Source organism: Nematostella vectensis, chromosome 2 (genome assembly GCF_932526225.1).
Source record: "Nematostella vectensis chromosome 2, jaNemVect1.1, whole genome shotgun sequence".
NCBI classification, from domain to species: Eukaryota; Metazoa; Cnidaria; class Anthozoa; order Actiniaria; family Edwardsiidae; genus Nematostella; species Nematostella vectensis.
The window spans coordinates 5,334,522-5,351,854 of NC_064035.1; the positions used below are offsets into that span (position 1 = coordinate 5,334,522).

At 41.2% G+C, this 17,333-nt stretch overlaps 3 protein-coding genes across 5 annotated transcripts in view; 1 reads left to right on the forward strand and 2 right to left on the reverse strand.

The window, feature by feature from the left end:
• Window positions 1-1,874: 1,874 nt before the first annotated feature.
• The window catches only part of LOC116613034, a 39,231-nt gene continuing 23,772 nt past the window's right edge, over window positions 1,875-17,333 (reverse strand). For 2 of the 3 annotated variants that reach the window (XR_004294060.2, XM_032373620.2), the window contains exon 3: window positions 14,215-14,475. Coding sequence is in view for 2 of the 3 variants with exons in the window: in XM_032373620.2 (XP_032229511.1) it covers window positions 14,471-14,475 (5 nt within the window). In the remaining variant the exon portion in view is untranslated. Of the gene's footprint in view, window positions 2,437-14,214; window positions 14,476-17,333 lie in introns of those variants that run through there. The other variant, XM_032373619.2, reaches the window with a different exon arrangement.
• Window positions 4,510-7,255, reverse strand: LOC116613033 (homeobox protein Nkx-2.8). The gene is made up of 2 exons (XM_032373617.2): window positions 5,795-7,255; window positions 4,510-5,227 (listed from the first exon to the last, which is right to left on the reverse strand). The coding sequence occupies exons 1-2, from the start codon at window positions 5,964-5,966 to the stop codon at window positions 4,743-4,745; spliced, it is 657 nt and encodes a 218-aa protein (XP_032229508.1). The 5' UTR covers window positions 5,967-7,255; the 3' UTR covers window positions 4,510-4,742.
• Window positions 10,335-13,185, forward strand: LOC5505204 (homeobox protein XENK-2). The gene is made up of 2 exons (XM_032373618.2): window positions 10,335-11,558; window positions 12,043-13,185. Exons 1-2 carry the CDS (start codon window positions 11,387-11,389, stop codon window positions 12,519-12,521), a joined length of 651 nt encoding a protein of 216 aa, XP_032229509.1. The 5' UTR covers window positions 10,335-11,386; the 3' UTR covers window positions 12,522-13,185.

The window sequence follows — 17,333 nt, forward strand, 5'->3', positions numbered from 1 at the left end:
CAGAGATCACAATGCCCCGGCTTTCGGATCTGAATACAGCAAGTCGTGCACACTCAAAGAAAAAAGAACTCTAGTCCTCTACCGAGGAACATCAACACTTCGTTAGAACAAGCACCGGGTGTGTTCCCCGGGTCCCTTTCGCTGTACAGCCAATAGCATCACAGAGATCGTCCACGTTTAGTTACTAATGATTTTGGCATTTCTTGTCAGATCAAAGGGGAAATAAATGACGTGAAAATTGGCTCGATGCAATGTTAATTCCGTTAAGAAGCTTATTTCGGGGGCAATCTGTTCCTTACTTCCGTCTCTCAGCTTCACGGTGGCTTTAAGTGCAGTTGACGTCTGGCATTAGACTAGGAAATGCACCTATTACCCACGACATGCCTTGAACACTGCTATTACTGCCCTCACAGAATATGACAATAAGTGCCAGTAACGCGATTAATGGAAAAAAACCCACAGTTAACACACGAGAGTCCAGCTAATGCTTTTCATTGCTGTTAGGTTAAGGACCGCTACGCACCAGACCGACGCAAAACAAGTTGTTAGTAATCACTAAGGTGTTGAGCTTTCTGCCCCAAAGTATTGCGTATCTCTGGAAGAAAACGAGCTTCTTTACTTGATGACTCCGCCTGCTTATTGGCATATTCATTTTGCGATTTTTATTATTGATTAAATTTCATCCCAAAAAGGACTATACATGTTTGTTGTGGAAGCTAATTTCTAAACATTTTTTCTATTAGTGTTAAAAACGAATAAAACACGATAAAAATCACTGATAAATTTGCTGCATCTGCGAAAATGTAACGGTTGTAGAATTCAATTATGTCACATCGCCAGGAATCTCTTCAATAACATAATTTACGAAATACAAGTAAAACACGATAGTTTTCAAACATTACTGCTTATTTTGCCTTAATCCTAGTTGGTGTGTAGATTTGTATTATTTATTAGTTCTCCTATCCCCGTTGAAGGGTCTTGTGTTTGGAGTGAGTCGGTTCCTGGCGCGAAAAACACCGCACATGATTCAAAGACAAATAAATAATGTTATTTTGGTGTTAGAGGCTACAACTTGCATTAGAAATGGAATTATAATCATTCGAAATCTAAAGTTTGGGTGAATTGAAGTCTAAACAAATCTAACGGACGCCTCATTTTTCGAACCTCAAAATGGTGGCTCTATTAGGAGATATATATTACTGAGGACTTTTAAAGCCATAGCCCTTATTTCCCCCGTTCTTCTTGTCTCCGTAGAATGAAGGATATTTTGACAGATTCTAATCTGACGGTTTTTGCCACAGATTGAAATACAAATTTTTCTCCGATTGGATGATCAACCTCAGGAAACATACGATGGTCATTGGAACATGAACCGCGCAGAAATAGTATCTTTCGTATTATTTTATTTGCCTAGTGCCATGCGTGTTTACTAAAATGTTATCGATAAAATGAGTTGTTACGCTTGAAGTGATCGGCTTATTCAAAGGCGCATCCTCAAAGATACCGAGGCAATCTAAGCCCAATCGAGCATAACTCCTCCAGGCCCAAGGGCCAGCTTGTTGATTTGAGAGACTCAAGTTCGTTTTTATCGAACATTTTGGTGCGCGCTGCCATACTAAGAGTGCTAAATCAGCTAAAACAAAATTCCATTAAACAATGTTCCCTTGAGCGCGTGAAATCGGGATCTGTCTCTTAAATGGCTTTCTCTGATTGATGTTTATTTTTCTTTGCATCAATTGTGGTAGATTGGTCAATCTTTTTGTTTAAAGTTGTTAGACTAAAAATCGTTTTCTTCGGAAATCCTCTGTCAAGAATTGAAAAACATACTTTACGATTTAATGCGTTGAAATAACAATCAATGAATGCGCCATACATTATATTTTGGTAGGTATTTTGGGGTATTTTATTACTGTTCCGCTTCTTTATATGTTCAATAAAACACGCCTGAGGCATTCACGCTTAACCTAATCTACTTTGTAATTTCGAACACCAGGCGTTTACATACAGCGTAGCGCATTTTATCAACAAAAATAACATCCCTAACAGGACTCCCATTGCCCTGGAGTGCTTTCTTCTTGATATGTTTTTTTTTTTTTTTTTTAACAGGAGACCTTGTAATGAAAGCGCTCTCGCGAAGATAATTTTCCTTCGGGGGTATTTACAGCAATTCTCCACAGAGGACCACACTATCCATCAAGCGGAGTGACATCGATTGTGTCACTAACGGAGCTTTCTCGCGCTGCCTATTGCAGAAACAACCTTCTACTCGGATTGGAACAATTGTTTGCTATACGGAAAGTTCGATCGTTGAAGGGGACAAACATTTGTCACCATCGATTTTTAGGGTGAGAATTCACTCGAGAGGCCTCAGGTGATGACTTGATTGGTTCACGTCAGTCAGCCAATTCTTCCCCTCCCTCGGTTTGACTCTGGTTTCTGCAAATCGAGATAATCAAATATTACTTGACGATTGCTCTTCTCATTGCGCCCGCTGTTGTTAACTTTTCATACGAATTACGACTTCACAGCTATTGAGAGCTTTTGTTTTTTTTTAAATCCAGACTTTCACAGGTATTCGATGTTGGATTATGCAAAAGTGCAATTCAAGCATGGAATAACTAGTTACACCCCCAAAACGAAACAAACTTGCAATTGAAAATCTTCGCTATGGTGAAAGTGTGTGCGAGATTCCTTTGTCACTTTGGCTATCCCACATAGAAAACCTCTACCCTGGCAGCGAAACTAAGACGCGTTGAACGACACACCTGAAGACACAAACAGAACGACACAAAAGCCAACGTCAACAGCATCATTTGCCCATCAAATGTCTTTGCACAGTAAACGGCCATTTTTAATTAAACTTAGTATTATTAAACTATTGTTGGTTACACAAAGCTGCCATAACATAAATACAGTCTGTGACTGGGAGCAGTGCTGCAGTGATAACGTCTCTACTAGAAAACCTCATTTCACAATAAATAACTTTTCGATGTGATTCGAACACTCTTTTATCTCTGGAGAATTTTAGTGGTTTCTCTCATTTGGCGGGGGTCCCATTCTTGTGATGAGGAGGTTGTTTAAACAGACATTTCCTATGTTCTATTTAGCGGATAGTTCCAATCTGTCAATTTTACCTTGACATCAAGTCAAAATAATGATCACTCCCATCACCGTGTTTAACATCCAATAAAACGAGAGAAGAGAGAAGAGAGAAGATATGTTCCGATAACATTTTCACGTTGCTTAAGAATTTCCAAGGGCAAGTTATTTGATCCTAAGAAAACTACTTAAAACTACTAAAAACGCGTCTTTCCCAGAAGGGGCCTTGCCATTTGTTTTGTTTAACAATATAATTTTCATTTCAGTAGATTAAAATAAAAAGCTTCCCGCCCTCTCTATTAACGTACAAAAGAAAATGACTCGACAATAATAAGGCAGTGTCTAATAATCTAGTTGATTTGTCTTGAATCGGATAACATATCACCAAGCTAGTCTCCCTGTTCGAGGGCGACAGAGGACCCAATCGATCGCCCATCCAACCGCAGAACAACAAAAAAAAAACACTCAAGCGCGAGTAGAATCACAAAAAGCAGGATTCTAAAGACTAACACTTTTACGAGTGGAAATACTCATTCGGGCGATTCAGTATACATCTTGTCAGATTAATTTCCACACACAAACTCACTCGCCCTACTCCTATAAGAACCTTGGAGAAAATACGCTTCAACGTTTATTTGGGCCTAACAAAACATTTTTCTTGCGCGGCATGACCTGATTTTTAGCGAGAATCGATAACGAAAATAGTTGTAATAGAAGTGCTTGAAATTAAAGGTATTCGTATTCGTTGAAATGATTTCGAGTATTATAATGATCGCAGAGAAGCGGGCTCGACAGCAGAAGTTCCCGACTCGAAAAATGCCACATTCATTGGCTAAATGTTGCAAGTATCTATTACTGTGAATGTTAACAACGGAAAAAATAACGTCTTCTTAAAACAAAGCCACGACTTATCACAAAAATTCCGATTGTTTCCTTAAATATATCTCCTAAAAAACGACAGCATCGCAAATCTTGGAAGAACAACTTAAGCCAGTGAAGAACCAAATTTGATGAAATTTATCTGCTTTCGCGAGTCTAAGAAATCATTTTTCAATACCTTAACACTGTTTGCAAACAGAGAAAAATGTGTGATCGTGGTTAAACATCGGTTCCCAAAATGAATAAGGGTGGGATTCAAGAAGATTAAGGATTGTGAATAGGGATAAGCGCTTAGCATCCAAAAAGAGTAAACTAATAGAGCCTAGTGTTTACCGAAATATTAAAAAGTTGTATCAAAAAGCTTACAAGCCACTTTCTCCGCTTACATAATGGTAAATAATACAGACTATGCCAAGGGACGTACATTTCATGAAGAAAACCTGACAATCCAATTTCGGGACGTATATTCTTTTACAGGGCAAATTAATATAAACGGGTAGTTCTGACCTAATAGAAAATACAACAAACCGCTTCATTCGTAATGAGTAATCCTATTATCAAGTCCTTCTTACAGGGATCTTTCAATGCAATATTTTCACAAATGCGTTTCATTTCCTAAACCTTAAATAACCGCAATTTGTACAGCTTGTATTTGATACAGTTTGCATCTAGCTACTCGATTCGATATACGGTCTCTCCTCGCTATGTACAGTATATAAGTCTGGTGGCCTGGATTGCGCCCAAGCCTTGTCGCGCCCTTCCTCTCACCAGTACGCGGAGGGCTGTATGTACGTGGACGTTACGGGCGAGGGGTAATGTAGGTAGTCCGGCGCCTGGTAGGGGGCGCTGTTCAGATAACTACAGGTCGGCCCAACACAGCTACAGTACTGTCCCGTTCCGGTGAGAAAGGCCCCGTGCGCTAATGCAGAGTACGGCTTATCCCAAGGGCCTTTCTCAGACATCTGCTTGCGATACTTGTAGCGGTGATTCTGAAACCATATCTTGACTTGTGCTGGAGTGAGGTTGGCTATTCTTGCGAGCTCCTCACGCTCCGGTGCCGAGAGGTACCGCTGTTGGGTGAAACGCCTCTCTAAGATGAACGTTTGTGCTTTAGTGAAAAGAATTCGGCGCTTACGCTTCTTCGGAGGTTCGGACAGTGGCTCCTTTCTCGGTGCAATCTCGTTTTTTTCGTCAACGGGAGGTGATATTCGAGTAAGCGTCAGGTCTTGGTCTGGCGAAGATGCGGAAACTGAGGAATGGCAAAACGGATTTAGGATTAATACAACTCAGCCTTTCTTTCCCAGATTATTTCTTAGCTCAACACTTTTGACTGTCAATCTGGCTTTATCCCGCACGTTATAATCCGTATATCTCGCGTTATTCACTCTATCTCTGCACCTTACTTCAAGTACCTTCCTAAGAACGTTATACTTAAAACTGTAACTCTTCATAAAGAACGAACCATTCATGTAACCCCAACCCCGTGAAAGTATCCAGTATATGTAATGACCCCTATAACCATCACTAGAATTCACTTATAATTCGTAAACACGAGAGTCATTCCATAGAGAGAGGAATAACTAAACACAAATCCACTTGCGGTTCGAGTACAATACATAAGGCAATCGACTAACTTTAAGAACACACTACGGCCGTCAATTCGTCACTACAGGTATTCAAGATTCGCACTAACAAAAAACTGTAATACTAAAATAAGTTTTCATGGTAAACCTGACTAGCTTAATATACAAAAAAAATCGACTGGGGAAGACAGCTTTCAAAGTTGTAAGGAGATAGAGTATTCATAAGAACAAACCTTCATTCTCCGATTCTTGTTCGGTGATTTCGCTAGGAGTTCGAGTCTCGTGGTGATTTGGGCTGGTGGACGGTTCCATCAGGTTCTTGTCTGAGTGTTGCATTGACCGAATGGCATCTTCGGGAAGATCAAGGATGTCTCTTATGGAAAACGAGCTCATCTCGGCGCTCATCTAGTTGTGCTCAGTGTAAACCGATTGGGTACGTTACCATTGTCTGGTTGGAGGTGAATGGTGCAAACGAGGCCGGTGCGAGCGCGCGTCAAGAGGACACGGGGGAGGAGCTAACACTTAAAAAATAGACAGGCTATGTAAAACAAAAACAATCCTCTTCCTCTGCTGTCATTGGGGTGTTGTGTTAACCTGACACGACTGACGCAACATGTAATACCTGGCGCAGCAAGCACCTACGCACTTTGCCGACACTCTAACCCCAAGTTCGCTCTAAATATATCGACAGGTCGCACGAAGTAAACGGACCTATAATTCAACAGGATCTAAGAGAGATGCGGGTGACTCCACTCTAGGCCGAGTGGCTTTGGCAACCACGCCAACAGGCTTGCTAGCTCCAACACAACGACACCTCGAAAGACCCGTAGAAACTTGTCTTTATTTTCCCTTTTCGCACATGTGTAAGTTTGTGGATGTAGGACTGTGTTTATTTAGGGCTTAATTGGATTGACGGATTTGGAAGTGTTCTGATGTGGTAGTACCATTATAACTCTTATTACATCGTCGTAATTTCCAACACAACAAGGCCCATGTGTACTCCAGGGCCGTGCTCTATCACACCTTCGTGAACATTTGATAGACAGCTTTTGCGCGTTTAATCCTTCAATGACTTAAGAGCCAATTTAAATCTTTCCCTAAATAAAAAGTTTAAAAAATGAAACATGAAGGTTAAGCCATTTGCGCCAGAAATATCACCAAGGGAAACTAGACAGATTAAGTCGGAGGACGAGCCAAGCTCGATAGAGAATAAACAGATAGTAAAGAGGATAACATTCTGGTGAAACTATTTATTTGCCGTTCGGATGATGTACTCGAATTAAGCGCTCCACTGTTGCTATTAACAACGATATAAGTGAAAATAGGATCCAAAAGGAAGATAGAAGACCACGAGCAAAACGTCCTCACATCTTGAGGAAGAAGCTATAAACAAGAGTTGGGCTAAACCGAGAGGGCACTGGAATTTTCTATAGCCTGCAAGAACAGCACACACACTGTTATTTACAATAATAAGCGCTCAAAACTTAATCCTAGAGCTCGAATAAGAATTGTCTTTGGATTAAAGCGTGATGAGACGTTTTTTTGTGACACTGTCATGACTCTTAGAATCCTAGGTAGGAGTTAAGCAACCACTACACTTATTTCTATCAAAACATCAAGGAGTTCGTTAGAGCAGACACAAATCTCCCTGTGTTGGTCTAAGACTTGGGAGATCATGTAGGCGGGCCTTTGTATTATCAAAGACTAACTAATTGCTTTGGCGAATGAGTGAATTTCACACACACCTCCTAGTTGAGTCATTGCTTTATGAATAAATAATACACATTACACCAGTTTAAGCTGTCATTTTGCAGTTTGCTTTTTCTAATCCGATGAAAAAAAGAAACAGCTAATTGCGTACCTGCCAACTAGGTCTGACAAAAGGGAAGATGGAAACCGGCGTGTGTTTTTACGATAAACTGCTCTTTTACTAATCCCAGTAAACTTTACATTAAACAATTTCGGGTAATGGCCATGTATTAATATCTTATAAGATTACGCGGGTGAAGCAAAAGCAAAGCAATTGACACACAAGAGCCCGTTCCGTGTTAAGCCTTAGGACCTTTTCAATTCTATTTCCAAAAAGTTCTTGGATGTAGTGGCAAAGTAAGAGGACGTGCTCTTAGCCTATGCAAAGAAGCCGTCAGTCAAGAGCTTCCTCTACAACGCACTAATAAACACAATCTAGTTACCACTCGCTAGATCCAAACACACACAGTTTTTGAAAAATTCTGAACATAAGTGTAGTCTGGCCTGAAATTCGAAAAGCCTTTGTTGAGTTACATAGCTCCTTCGCTCGGTTCATGCGTTTTGCATAAGCATATTTACTCATGTCACTTGCTTTCATGTTTAAGACAAAAAGGACAATGACAGAGAAGCTCATCTTTATTTCTAAACGCGCGGTTTCCTATGTCAATATTTTCAGAGTCTTTCTTTTTTTGTAATAACGCAAAAGATTCGATAGGTCAGGCAAGAGGCTTTGGACGGACGTACCTATGACACTTGTCCACAATGAATAAAAGAAAGAACAACCCATGTCAAACAGAATGGGTTCAACTTCTCACAAAATGCAAATGGCCGATGCTTTGTGTTTAATGACAAAGAACAACAGTTCTTTTTAAACTGTATCAATCAATTATGGCTTGTTTACGAATGTTACGTTTTTGCTCCAAAACGAGTGCCAACATTTCCTTGTCATCCAAATACTACGATTTGAGCTTCCAGAAGGCGTAGCCGTTTGGCTTTAACGAGCGCTCTGGAGATTTGAGCCATGTTTTAGAAAACGGTTCATTCCATACCAAAAGCAGTAATCCCGGTACCCAAACATGGGGGGCTGGCAAGACTCTTGTTATATGTTCCTGATCCATTTTAAATATTGAACCAGGTTACATAGAAATCTAAGTATTCATTTATCCTTCCAATCCTGTGCAAACAACCTTTCAGAGCAATTCACAGATCTGAAAAAGATATCATGTAGGCAACGTGATCTTAAACATCGAGAATTCGTACAAAGTCAGTTGTGGTGAGGAATTCTTCAACACTGACCGGATTTCTACCTAACAACTTAGTTCACAATAAAAGACTAGAGTAAAATCGAAATCTAAAAACGTCTTCATTTTAGACTGCCTCATGGCGGTAATTCGAAACCTTTTGAATTATTTTCGGTCTAATCGAAAGAGGTTTCAGTGGCTGGAAGGGTAATTAGCATAAGAGCCTCACAGAGATGAGAGCTTTGAAGTGCTCGCTGTACTCTTTGACAAACAAACATATCTATATGTTTCATAACCATCACCACAGATCTAATCGTAACAGAACTTTTTACAGGTTTCTCTGAGAAAACGCCACAGGGATTAACATTAACGGACAAGTGTACTAGAGTAGATCAGCCCCACAAAACTATAATAAAAGCTTCCTATGCTTTGTCGACCGAGCCTTAAACAGCTTAACGAAATTTATCGCGCGTTTTGTTGCATATTGTACAAGCTTTAGAAGCCTTGATCACAAGACTTTCCTTCTAGCATTGTTTATTTCCAGGGTGGATTTCTAGAGACAATACACGAGACAAAGACTTGTGTGCCTAACACAGCTTGACGCAAGGCTAGGGTAGGGCCAGCTCCCATATTGGCATTGAAGAAACTTGTGGTGAGCCAACTATTCTGCACAAATAAACCCTGTGGCTTAGATGGACACAAATAGAGTCGATTTACCTTTTTATGAGCAAACTTCTTCAAAACGCGGTTTTTCGAAAAGTCCTGGATCATAAAAAGTTAATGAGGGCTGTGTATTTCTAATGATGGTAACAAAACAACAGGTTCGCTTGCAGGTCGAGTGGCACGGGATCAGAAAAGGTCTCCGTGCTCCAGGTTGCGCTTAGGATGTTTGGCATAGAAGTAGATTAACAAGGGGGGCTATTAATCCATAGCTCTTGACAACGAACCGGTTATCACTCGAATGCTGTTCATTCAACTCTCGAGCCATGAGCCTCCATCTTGTGTTTAAAGCTGTTGGTGTCATGCGATAGGCTGCAGTTGACATTATAGCGCGAGATGCATGGTGCGGCGGTTTTAGCGGATTAGCCGACACGTCCATCATGGTGTTTTGAGAGCGGTCGTTTGGGTGAACGCGTGTTGATTTCACTAACAAAACTGGAAACGACATCTAGTTTATAAAACTATCAAGTATTCAGAGTCGAGTCTCACAACAAACAACATACCAAATAGTGTTTTTTCAGACAGCACGACAACCGAGAATTAAAAATGGGTGCATAATGCTTCAGAGTTTATAAGAGTAAATACAGTGGAATGATTCTGTAATCGCTATGATGAAAAGGGTGCTTGATAGAGCGAGAAAGACACCTTATTATAATGTGTACAGCGTATTGAAACAAGGGATTCACCAAAAAATTTGAATATCATTGTCTTAATGGTTTAATTGACAGGGTGTCAATCACGCAATGACACAAGCAAACATTTTGCTTTAATCGCCAGGTTGTTAAGCAAACAGTGTTTCTAACGTAATAGCCAAAGTGCAGGCCGAAATTCAGCTTCACCACGACCTGTACAATCTTAATGAGCTCTTTTTGTATCACGGTTTGTCAGAGTTCGAGATTCACTCACTTAAACCTTAAACCCGAGCATGTTCGAGGTCATAGACGCGCAAATTAGCAAAAGTGCAGAGACTACATCGTAAAGTGCTCGAAGTGTATACATTTATTCACTTTAACAGGATTAGCCGTAATGCATTATAGTCATTCTGTGTGTTTTTCAGCTTAGAAATCGCCTTTTAATATTGCGTATTTGTAGTTAAAGTGTTTTAGCACGTTTTAGCTTTACTAGTTACTGTAAATAGGACGAAGCGTTCAGCTGTCCGCCCCGCTAGACATGTTTGCCGACATTGACTTCAAGTCCATTGCCCCTTTCTGACTAAAGTAGGCATCAGAAATATTAGAAGATTGTAATTGAGGAGTTCACCCTTCTAGTCGACCCTCGTAGGGCAGTCCGTGGTTAGCTCCAGGTTCCGGGGCGTTTCCTGCCTCTGTCAGAGTCTTGTGCCGCAGTGACGGCCATGTCGTTCCTCCATTATAAGTTTTGCTATAATTCCGCGCGTCGACAGTACCCGTCGGAACGAGTGCACGCAACAGAGTGATGTTTTGAAGTTTTGAGTTGCCGTCAAGTTGTTTGTTGATGACAGTATGACGGCTAAGGGCGCGTAATGGCTGATCGTGGCCGATAATTATCGTCAGCCCCTTTTCACATATGGCTGTCGTCTCCATTACTCCAAGCTTTCACAAAGATTTAATCTGAGTTTAACCCTAAAGAGGTATCAAAGGCTCGTAATGACCATCTGAAGCAGCGAGCGCTCATTCAGCGATAGATTGGGATAAGCATACGAGTACCGGACGAGTAATGGTGGGCTATCGCAGGAAATAGCTTTGCTACAGCAGTAATTAATACGCTCCAAGATTTTTCTAAGAAGTTCTGAGTGTTATTAAAATAGTTTGAACAACCAACGCAGGGAAATGTCAGAAAGATGGGTGCGTGGCATGCTTGTCAGCTTACAGGCTTACGTTTGACATGCCATTCAATTGCAATCATTCTAATTAATTGTGTTGTCACACCGGTCGTCACCCCGGCCTATCGATAGCAGTTGACTTAGCAGGATCTGGTGAACCTTTGTTTAGTGTCAAACATCTTGTTCACGACTTGAGTGGCTGAGCAGTGACTGACGTCAGCACAAGCAGCTCTGAGCATGACCGTTGGGAGAGTGGACCACTGATAATGGAAATCATTTGAGACCGTGTACACAACGCCAGAAGCAGACGAGCCATGACTTCGTTCTCGGTGAAGGACATCCTCAATCTGAGTGAGTCGGTTACACGCGCGTCCAAAAGCGAGCCGACGCCAGAAGTATCAGTGAATTTTGAGAACTGTGGCAGTGATAACAGATTGGAGGCTTGTGGCGTGGCGTATAATCAAGTACAGAGGAGCGCATATACCGGTAAGCAAGATTGATTTTCTATCTTTGATCGAAATGAAAGTAAACTCGGCTACTTGAAGTGTTTTATATGATGGTCAGTGAAACCGAGCACGGATTGTTGAAGAGTGTTTGTCAATTGACAATCTGCGGAGAGTAAAATACTTCGCACAAACATCTCATTCTCGCGAGCAAGACTAACTCCGAAAACTCTACCTTAAACCTACAACCCCGTTTTTGATAACTACGAGTACATGACCATCTCTTTCAAGGGCACACTTTTAAAACTTGTTCGGCAGTTGAAAGGAACCTTTTCCAATAGTGAGAGGCGTTGAAAAATTTGACTTCATCATTTACGAATTAAAAGCGAATTCCTGTTGTCTCTGTATGTAGCGGAAATCCTAACACTGTTCTCCTTAATCCTTACGGTGCGCGTTACGCGGCTAGGCCGGCTAGTAGCCGGTTTGCTCTGCACTACAAAACTGATTGCTTTTGTTCTTGGTCTTAGGTACTCCTGAAATAGAGGAGGCCGGCAGCCCCGCGTCCAGCGATCACCACGACGCTGAGTCCAATGACGACAAGAGAGACGAGGGAAACGAGCCTCCTAAAAAACGGAAACGTCGCGTTCTCTTCACAAAGGCGCAGACTTACGAACTAGAAAGACGATTTCGCCAGCAACGATATTTATCAGCTCCGGAGAGAGAGCAACTTGCGAGGATAATTAACCTCACTCCTACACAAGTGAAAATATGGTTCCAGAATCACCGGTACAAGTTCAAAAAACAAAACTACGAGAAAGGGCCGCTAAGCGAGCCTCCTCCGCTCTTCACTCCGCGTACTGTTCCCGTGCCCGTTCTGGTTCGCGATGGCCAACCCTGCCACGGAGCGTCTATGAACAACTTCGCATATCACCACGCAGCAGACTTTCTACACTACCCACCGGTCAGTACAAGCTATATGCCTGCACACCCGTATTGGACTTGGTAGGGTTAAGAAAAATCCCGCACTCGAAGGAAATCGTAATTATGTGAGGGGACTGACGTGATGAAGTCTGCGCTCACTTGTTGAGATCAAATCTCAAGCGCTCCGCACCAGCACAAACACAGTATTGGACTTTTCCTCCATGGTCTGCTCAAATACGGTAAATCCTAAGACGTAAAAGCATGCACTGAGACTAGTCAGCTCGGTCGGTACCCCCGAGATTGAGCAAGAAAGGCCGAGACTGAAGAGGGCCGTACGCAAAAAGCATAACATTTTCAAATCCTCTTCAATGCCCTTTCACCGCGCTGTCAAAGCACATAGGAACAATTTCTCAAAGTAGCTTTACAATTAGCTATAATACTTTATTCTGGAAGATGTGAGGTATTTGTGCTTAAGTGTATGTGTTTTGGCAGTGCATGATACGGTGGGCGTTGTGCTATATATCAGAGCTGAGGGGCTGATGCTGATGGCCGCCTCGTTAAGATGAGAGCTGATCTTCACAGTGTTGATTGAAGTACGAGATGAACATGATACTGAAGTTAGCTCGACTACAACAATCCTTTCCTTTTACTGCTAAACGCTATTTGTAAATACAATAGGACGTAAATACAAATTTCTTGATATCGAAACCATTCAATTCAAACGATAAATACATATTGCGCTTAAGGTATGAATTGTTTTCATTTTGTTTCGCTTTTTGCCTCCTGAACTGCCAGGGCCTTGTCTCAAGAAACGCGACCACAATGGTCTGAGATGAATCTAACAAAGGCACTATTTGACAAACAACGCGTTTCTTTCTGTTCTCACAAAAGATTTCAAAGGATTTTCAGAGATTATGAAAGCTTCTAAGAAGCCAAGAAGTTATTTAGGATCGGGAGAATGGGAAAAGGGTTTTGTTAGGGGCTGTAGAGTGGGGAGTTGTGCGAATGAAATGTTGGAAGATGAGAGCTATACTAGGAACCAATCTAATTGATGGATGTAGTGTTTGCTCGGGCAAAGAGGAGGAGGAGACAACCAATTCACGCGAATTGATTCTCGCCAAATTGATTCATCTTTCGTTTGGATATGAGATTAGGACTTAAACAGAAAAACGAGCCGTTTGAACAAAGAAGTGTACTCTGTCGCCACTCTTTGTGAGGAAATTAGGGTTCAATGAATAAATGAACAGTTTGTGAAACAAGGCCGCTCTAGATTCCAACATTACAACAGGTCAGTCGTTTACTCAAAACACGCGCTTAACCCGACATTGCTTGTGGCAAAACACACTGCACAAATTTCGCAGTGTTGGATAATTTAGTAAGTTACCACCACCAAACATACTCATTAATAAACAATCGTTCCTTGTGGTATTTTTCCTTTGGCCGGTTGTCCTGAAGTGGCAATAACTTGTAGCTCTATTGTGAGAAAAATATTTTTTTCACACGTCGTATTTGTTGTTAAAAGTCAGTTTGAATCCTGAAAGCATTGTTACTTGGCACGTTTTAGCAACCTAGAATACACGAAGCGAGACAATATCAACCCTCACTCAAACATCACACAAAGGGGGTTTCATGAAAAGAGTTGTTCTTCAAGGCATAGACAAACCATTTTCGCATTGACTAAGTCGTAAGAGGATCTATATTATGTTATAGATACTCCTTAATAAAAAGGAAAGTGCGAAATGTGAATCATTATTCTAAGAGATAAAGAATCCACAAAGTACATCGCAGTAATGTTCTATTTCTCCAGTTTATGGTCTATATTTTTGTGAGGTTTAAGTTTTCCAATTTTCCATAAGAGATTCAAGACATGAGTTAACTCAGAAGTATGCAATATTTACTCAATCTAATCAAAATACTAAGCCATCATATGAGTGCTTTTTCCACTTCTTCAGGGTTGTTGTGAGGTCTTTCATACTATTTTTATCTTGTTCTGATTCCATTCGTACTTTTATAGAGTCACCAGGGTGGTGCGCTTCAATCTACGAGCGAGAAAAGAGAAAAAAAAATCATCAATTTAGTTCAAGTCGGTAAAACAAGCAAAGGTTCATGATTACAACTACCATCTTGTCACTCGTGATCCAGAACGAGAAATGTACACTTCTAAACACTTATAATTTCCCAAAAATAACAGCACATGAAAAAGGGGGCATAGCGTTAACAAAACAACATCTATTGATATTGAACGGATAACTTGCAAAAACAATAGATGTAACTTTTCCTTTAAACAACCCTGGCAGGGTTCTATAATCTTAGCAGTTTCCACTCATACCGCCTGGTTATTTGTGTGGAGGGGGAAAAAGGACTTGTACGAGCGGATTTTAAGGTTCAAAATAACTCAAAGGTGGGATTTTCAGGGACCAATAAAGACATCTTGGGCAACGTGGCTCGAGTTGATATTGACAAATTTGTGATCCGGACCTGCAGGTAGTGGGATAACTATTACGGGTTGCCTCTCATGTGCGGCGCCCTATCTAAAAAATACTTAGCTATCAACTCCAACGTGATTGATTTAGGAAAAATAAATGGCATACGGCCGGTGGCAATAAGTGACTTTCTAGATGAACAATTCCCTCGGGCAAAAGGCAGAAAAAGGAATTCGGACGGAAAAGTGACCGTAAATGCATTGCCACTTTAAGCGTAATATCAACACAGTGTGTTGCCTGTTTTAGTTTCTTCCCTCACCCTAAACACGTTGTATTATGGCGTAATGCTCTGCTGGTATGGCGCAGTTGGTTAACTCGCTACTAAGTACCCATGTTTTGAGTCTAAATGTCTTAGAAATCATTAAGCGAAAACTAACGAAATTACCCGGTTCAGAAGACTTCGAGTCTGGTTTGCTGCTAAGCGTAGAATGACCTCCTTAGAGCTGATTGTTTTTATTCGTGGAATATTGTAACAAAATAAGATGGGCTTGGTGCCCAGTAGGCGCGCTTTGGCTAACAACCAGCCATCGCTAGCAACCTCATAGCACTATGCGATCCGTTTAAAAGCCGATCTCACGCAGAGGGGCGCTAAAACCAAGATCAATATAACCTGATCTTACTCTAGAGTCAAATATGCCGGCGGATGAGGTCCTCTAGAATATGCGCCAGTGAACAGAGAAAAAATAAATAGTGTCGAGTAGAAGTTCGTGAGTAGATCAGTGGAGCACTTAACTATTACACAGTCAAGCCGAAAATATGCGTGGCTCAAAGGCTCATTTGTAAATCCACTATATACGTTCATTATCGTTTCCAATATTAAGACCAGAGTTAACTTAAAGGGTGTATTGAATATAGCGTTTTATAGCAGGAAACACATTTGAGAAACAGTATAAAGGTTGTTAAGAGAATTTATAGTGAGAGCTTGACAGCTGATTCAGGACACCCATATTTTCGCAGAGGGATTTCCGCCTTAAAACACAGAGTATTACAGGACCAAACGTTAATAATAAAGAACTCAAAGTGTGAGTGCACGCTCTCGTAATCGAGATTTCAGTAAACGAGTTTTGATTTGTGTTGGTTATTGTTGTACGCGGCGTCTTGCCTTGCCGCCTTTTGTTGGGTGCTTATTAATAAAAAAAAGGAAATTGAACTAGCGCGCAGTGCATGCTTATGGAGTGGCTTCTCTGGGCTCGTCGAGTACCGGACCTTTCCAAGATCTTGAAAACCTGCACTTTAGGATGAAATAATTCCCTTTGTTCCGGGATATTAAATTGGAGACTATGACTTCTCTCTAGTCATAAGGGCAGGGTCTGTAATCCTAACACTCAAGTACCCTTTGAAATGGAGCTAGAGTATTTACGACAGCTAATAAGTACTACAGAGTATTGAGGACTCCACCAAAAGTCAATACGACTGTGGGGTATAACGAGCCAAGTAACAATCAGCCCCTATATGCTAACACTGACATTTCCCGTCAACAAGAAAAAAAACAACGATGTTTGAAAAACGCATAACAATTGAAAGTTGAGATGAGAATCTTTATGAACAGCCCTGCGCCCTGACTGGTGGCTCACAGGGCTTTTAGGGGTGAATATAATTACAGCGTTCGTTTCATGTTTCACTTTTTGAAAAGTGCAGGGAAGCTGGCCAAACGAAGCCTCGCGATCGTTTCTACACTAGACATATCGCATGGGTTAAGTTTCTTTCGTCTAGAGCGAGGAGCGGTGTTTTTCCAAGGATAGCACATCAGTCAATTTCCCTTGGGTATCCGAATTCCTTATTACTTTTTAGTGCAATAAAGATGATTTCATTTGATCTTGAACAACGAAGTGGAGGCCGACGTTTGAGTATAATCGGTATAACTCACGCTCTCCCCCTGTTTCTTGTCGACCATTAAGTAATCAGCTTAGGAACTGGAGTAAAAATTAGGAGGGGGGGGGGGTATGAACACACAGCAAGAAAGCATCGTTTTATCACGTTTTGCCTTAACAACCGTAAAATTACATAATTTGCGTTTTCAGCTACAGATATAAAATGTAGTCATTAGGGGCTACTCAATAGGTGGACATTCCGAAGACGCTATCTGACTTTTTCTTCTTTGAGACTATAACATTTACGGATAAGACCCTTTGGCACGTCTCATCAAGGCAGTATTTTTAGTATGATGGTGGAAATCTGTCTGAGTAAGATTGTTTGTTATGCAAAGGCGGTTGGGCACTGCAGGTGAGAGATAGTCTAGGGTGTTCTACTTCACACAGAGTCCCAACAAAACGAAAGCGCCAGTGTTGAGTGCATGTGTGAATACAAACCATAATCTTACTCCGGTGAGGGCTCATCAGCCTTTCACCAGACAGAAATAGCTAGAGATATGGCCACACACATTATCACTTTAGAAAAATAATATTTGGGTTCTG

Bases quoted from the DNA above. Each gene is read 5' to 3' on its own strand.
- LOC5505204 (XM_032373618.2), top strand. From the start codon at position 11,387: ATGACTTCGTTCTCGGTGAAGGACATCCTCAATCTGAGTGAGTCGGTT. The intron at 11,559-12,042 runs GTAAGCAAGATT...TCTTGGTCTTAG, and splicing joins ACAGAGGAGCGCATATACCG to GTACTCCTGAAATAGAGGAG.
- LOC116613033 (XM_032373617.2), bottom strand. From the start codon at position 5,966: ATGAGCGCCGAGATGAGCTCGTTTTCCATAAGAGACATCCTTGATCTT. The intron at 5,228-5,794 runs GTTTGTTCTTAT...GCCATTCCTCAG, and splicing joins ACAAGAATCGGAGAATGAAG to TTTCCGCATCTTCGCCAGAC.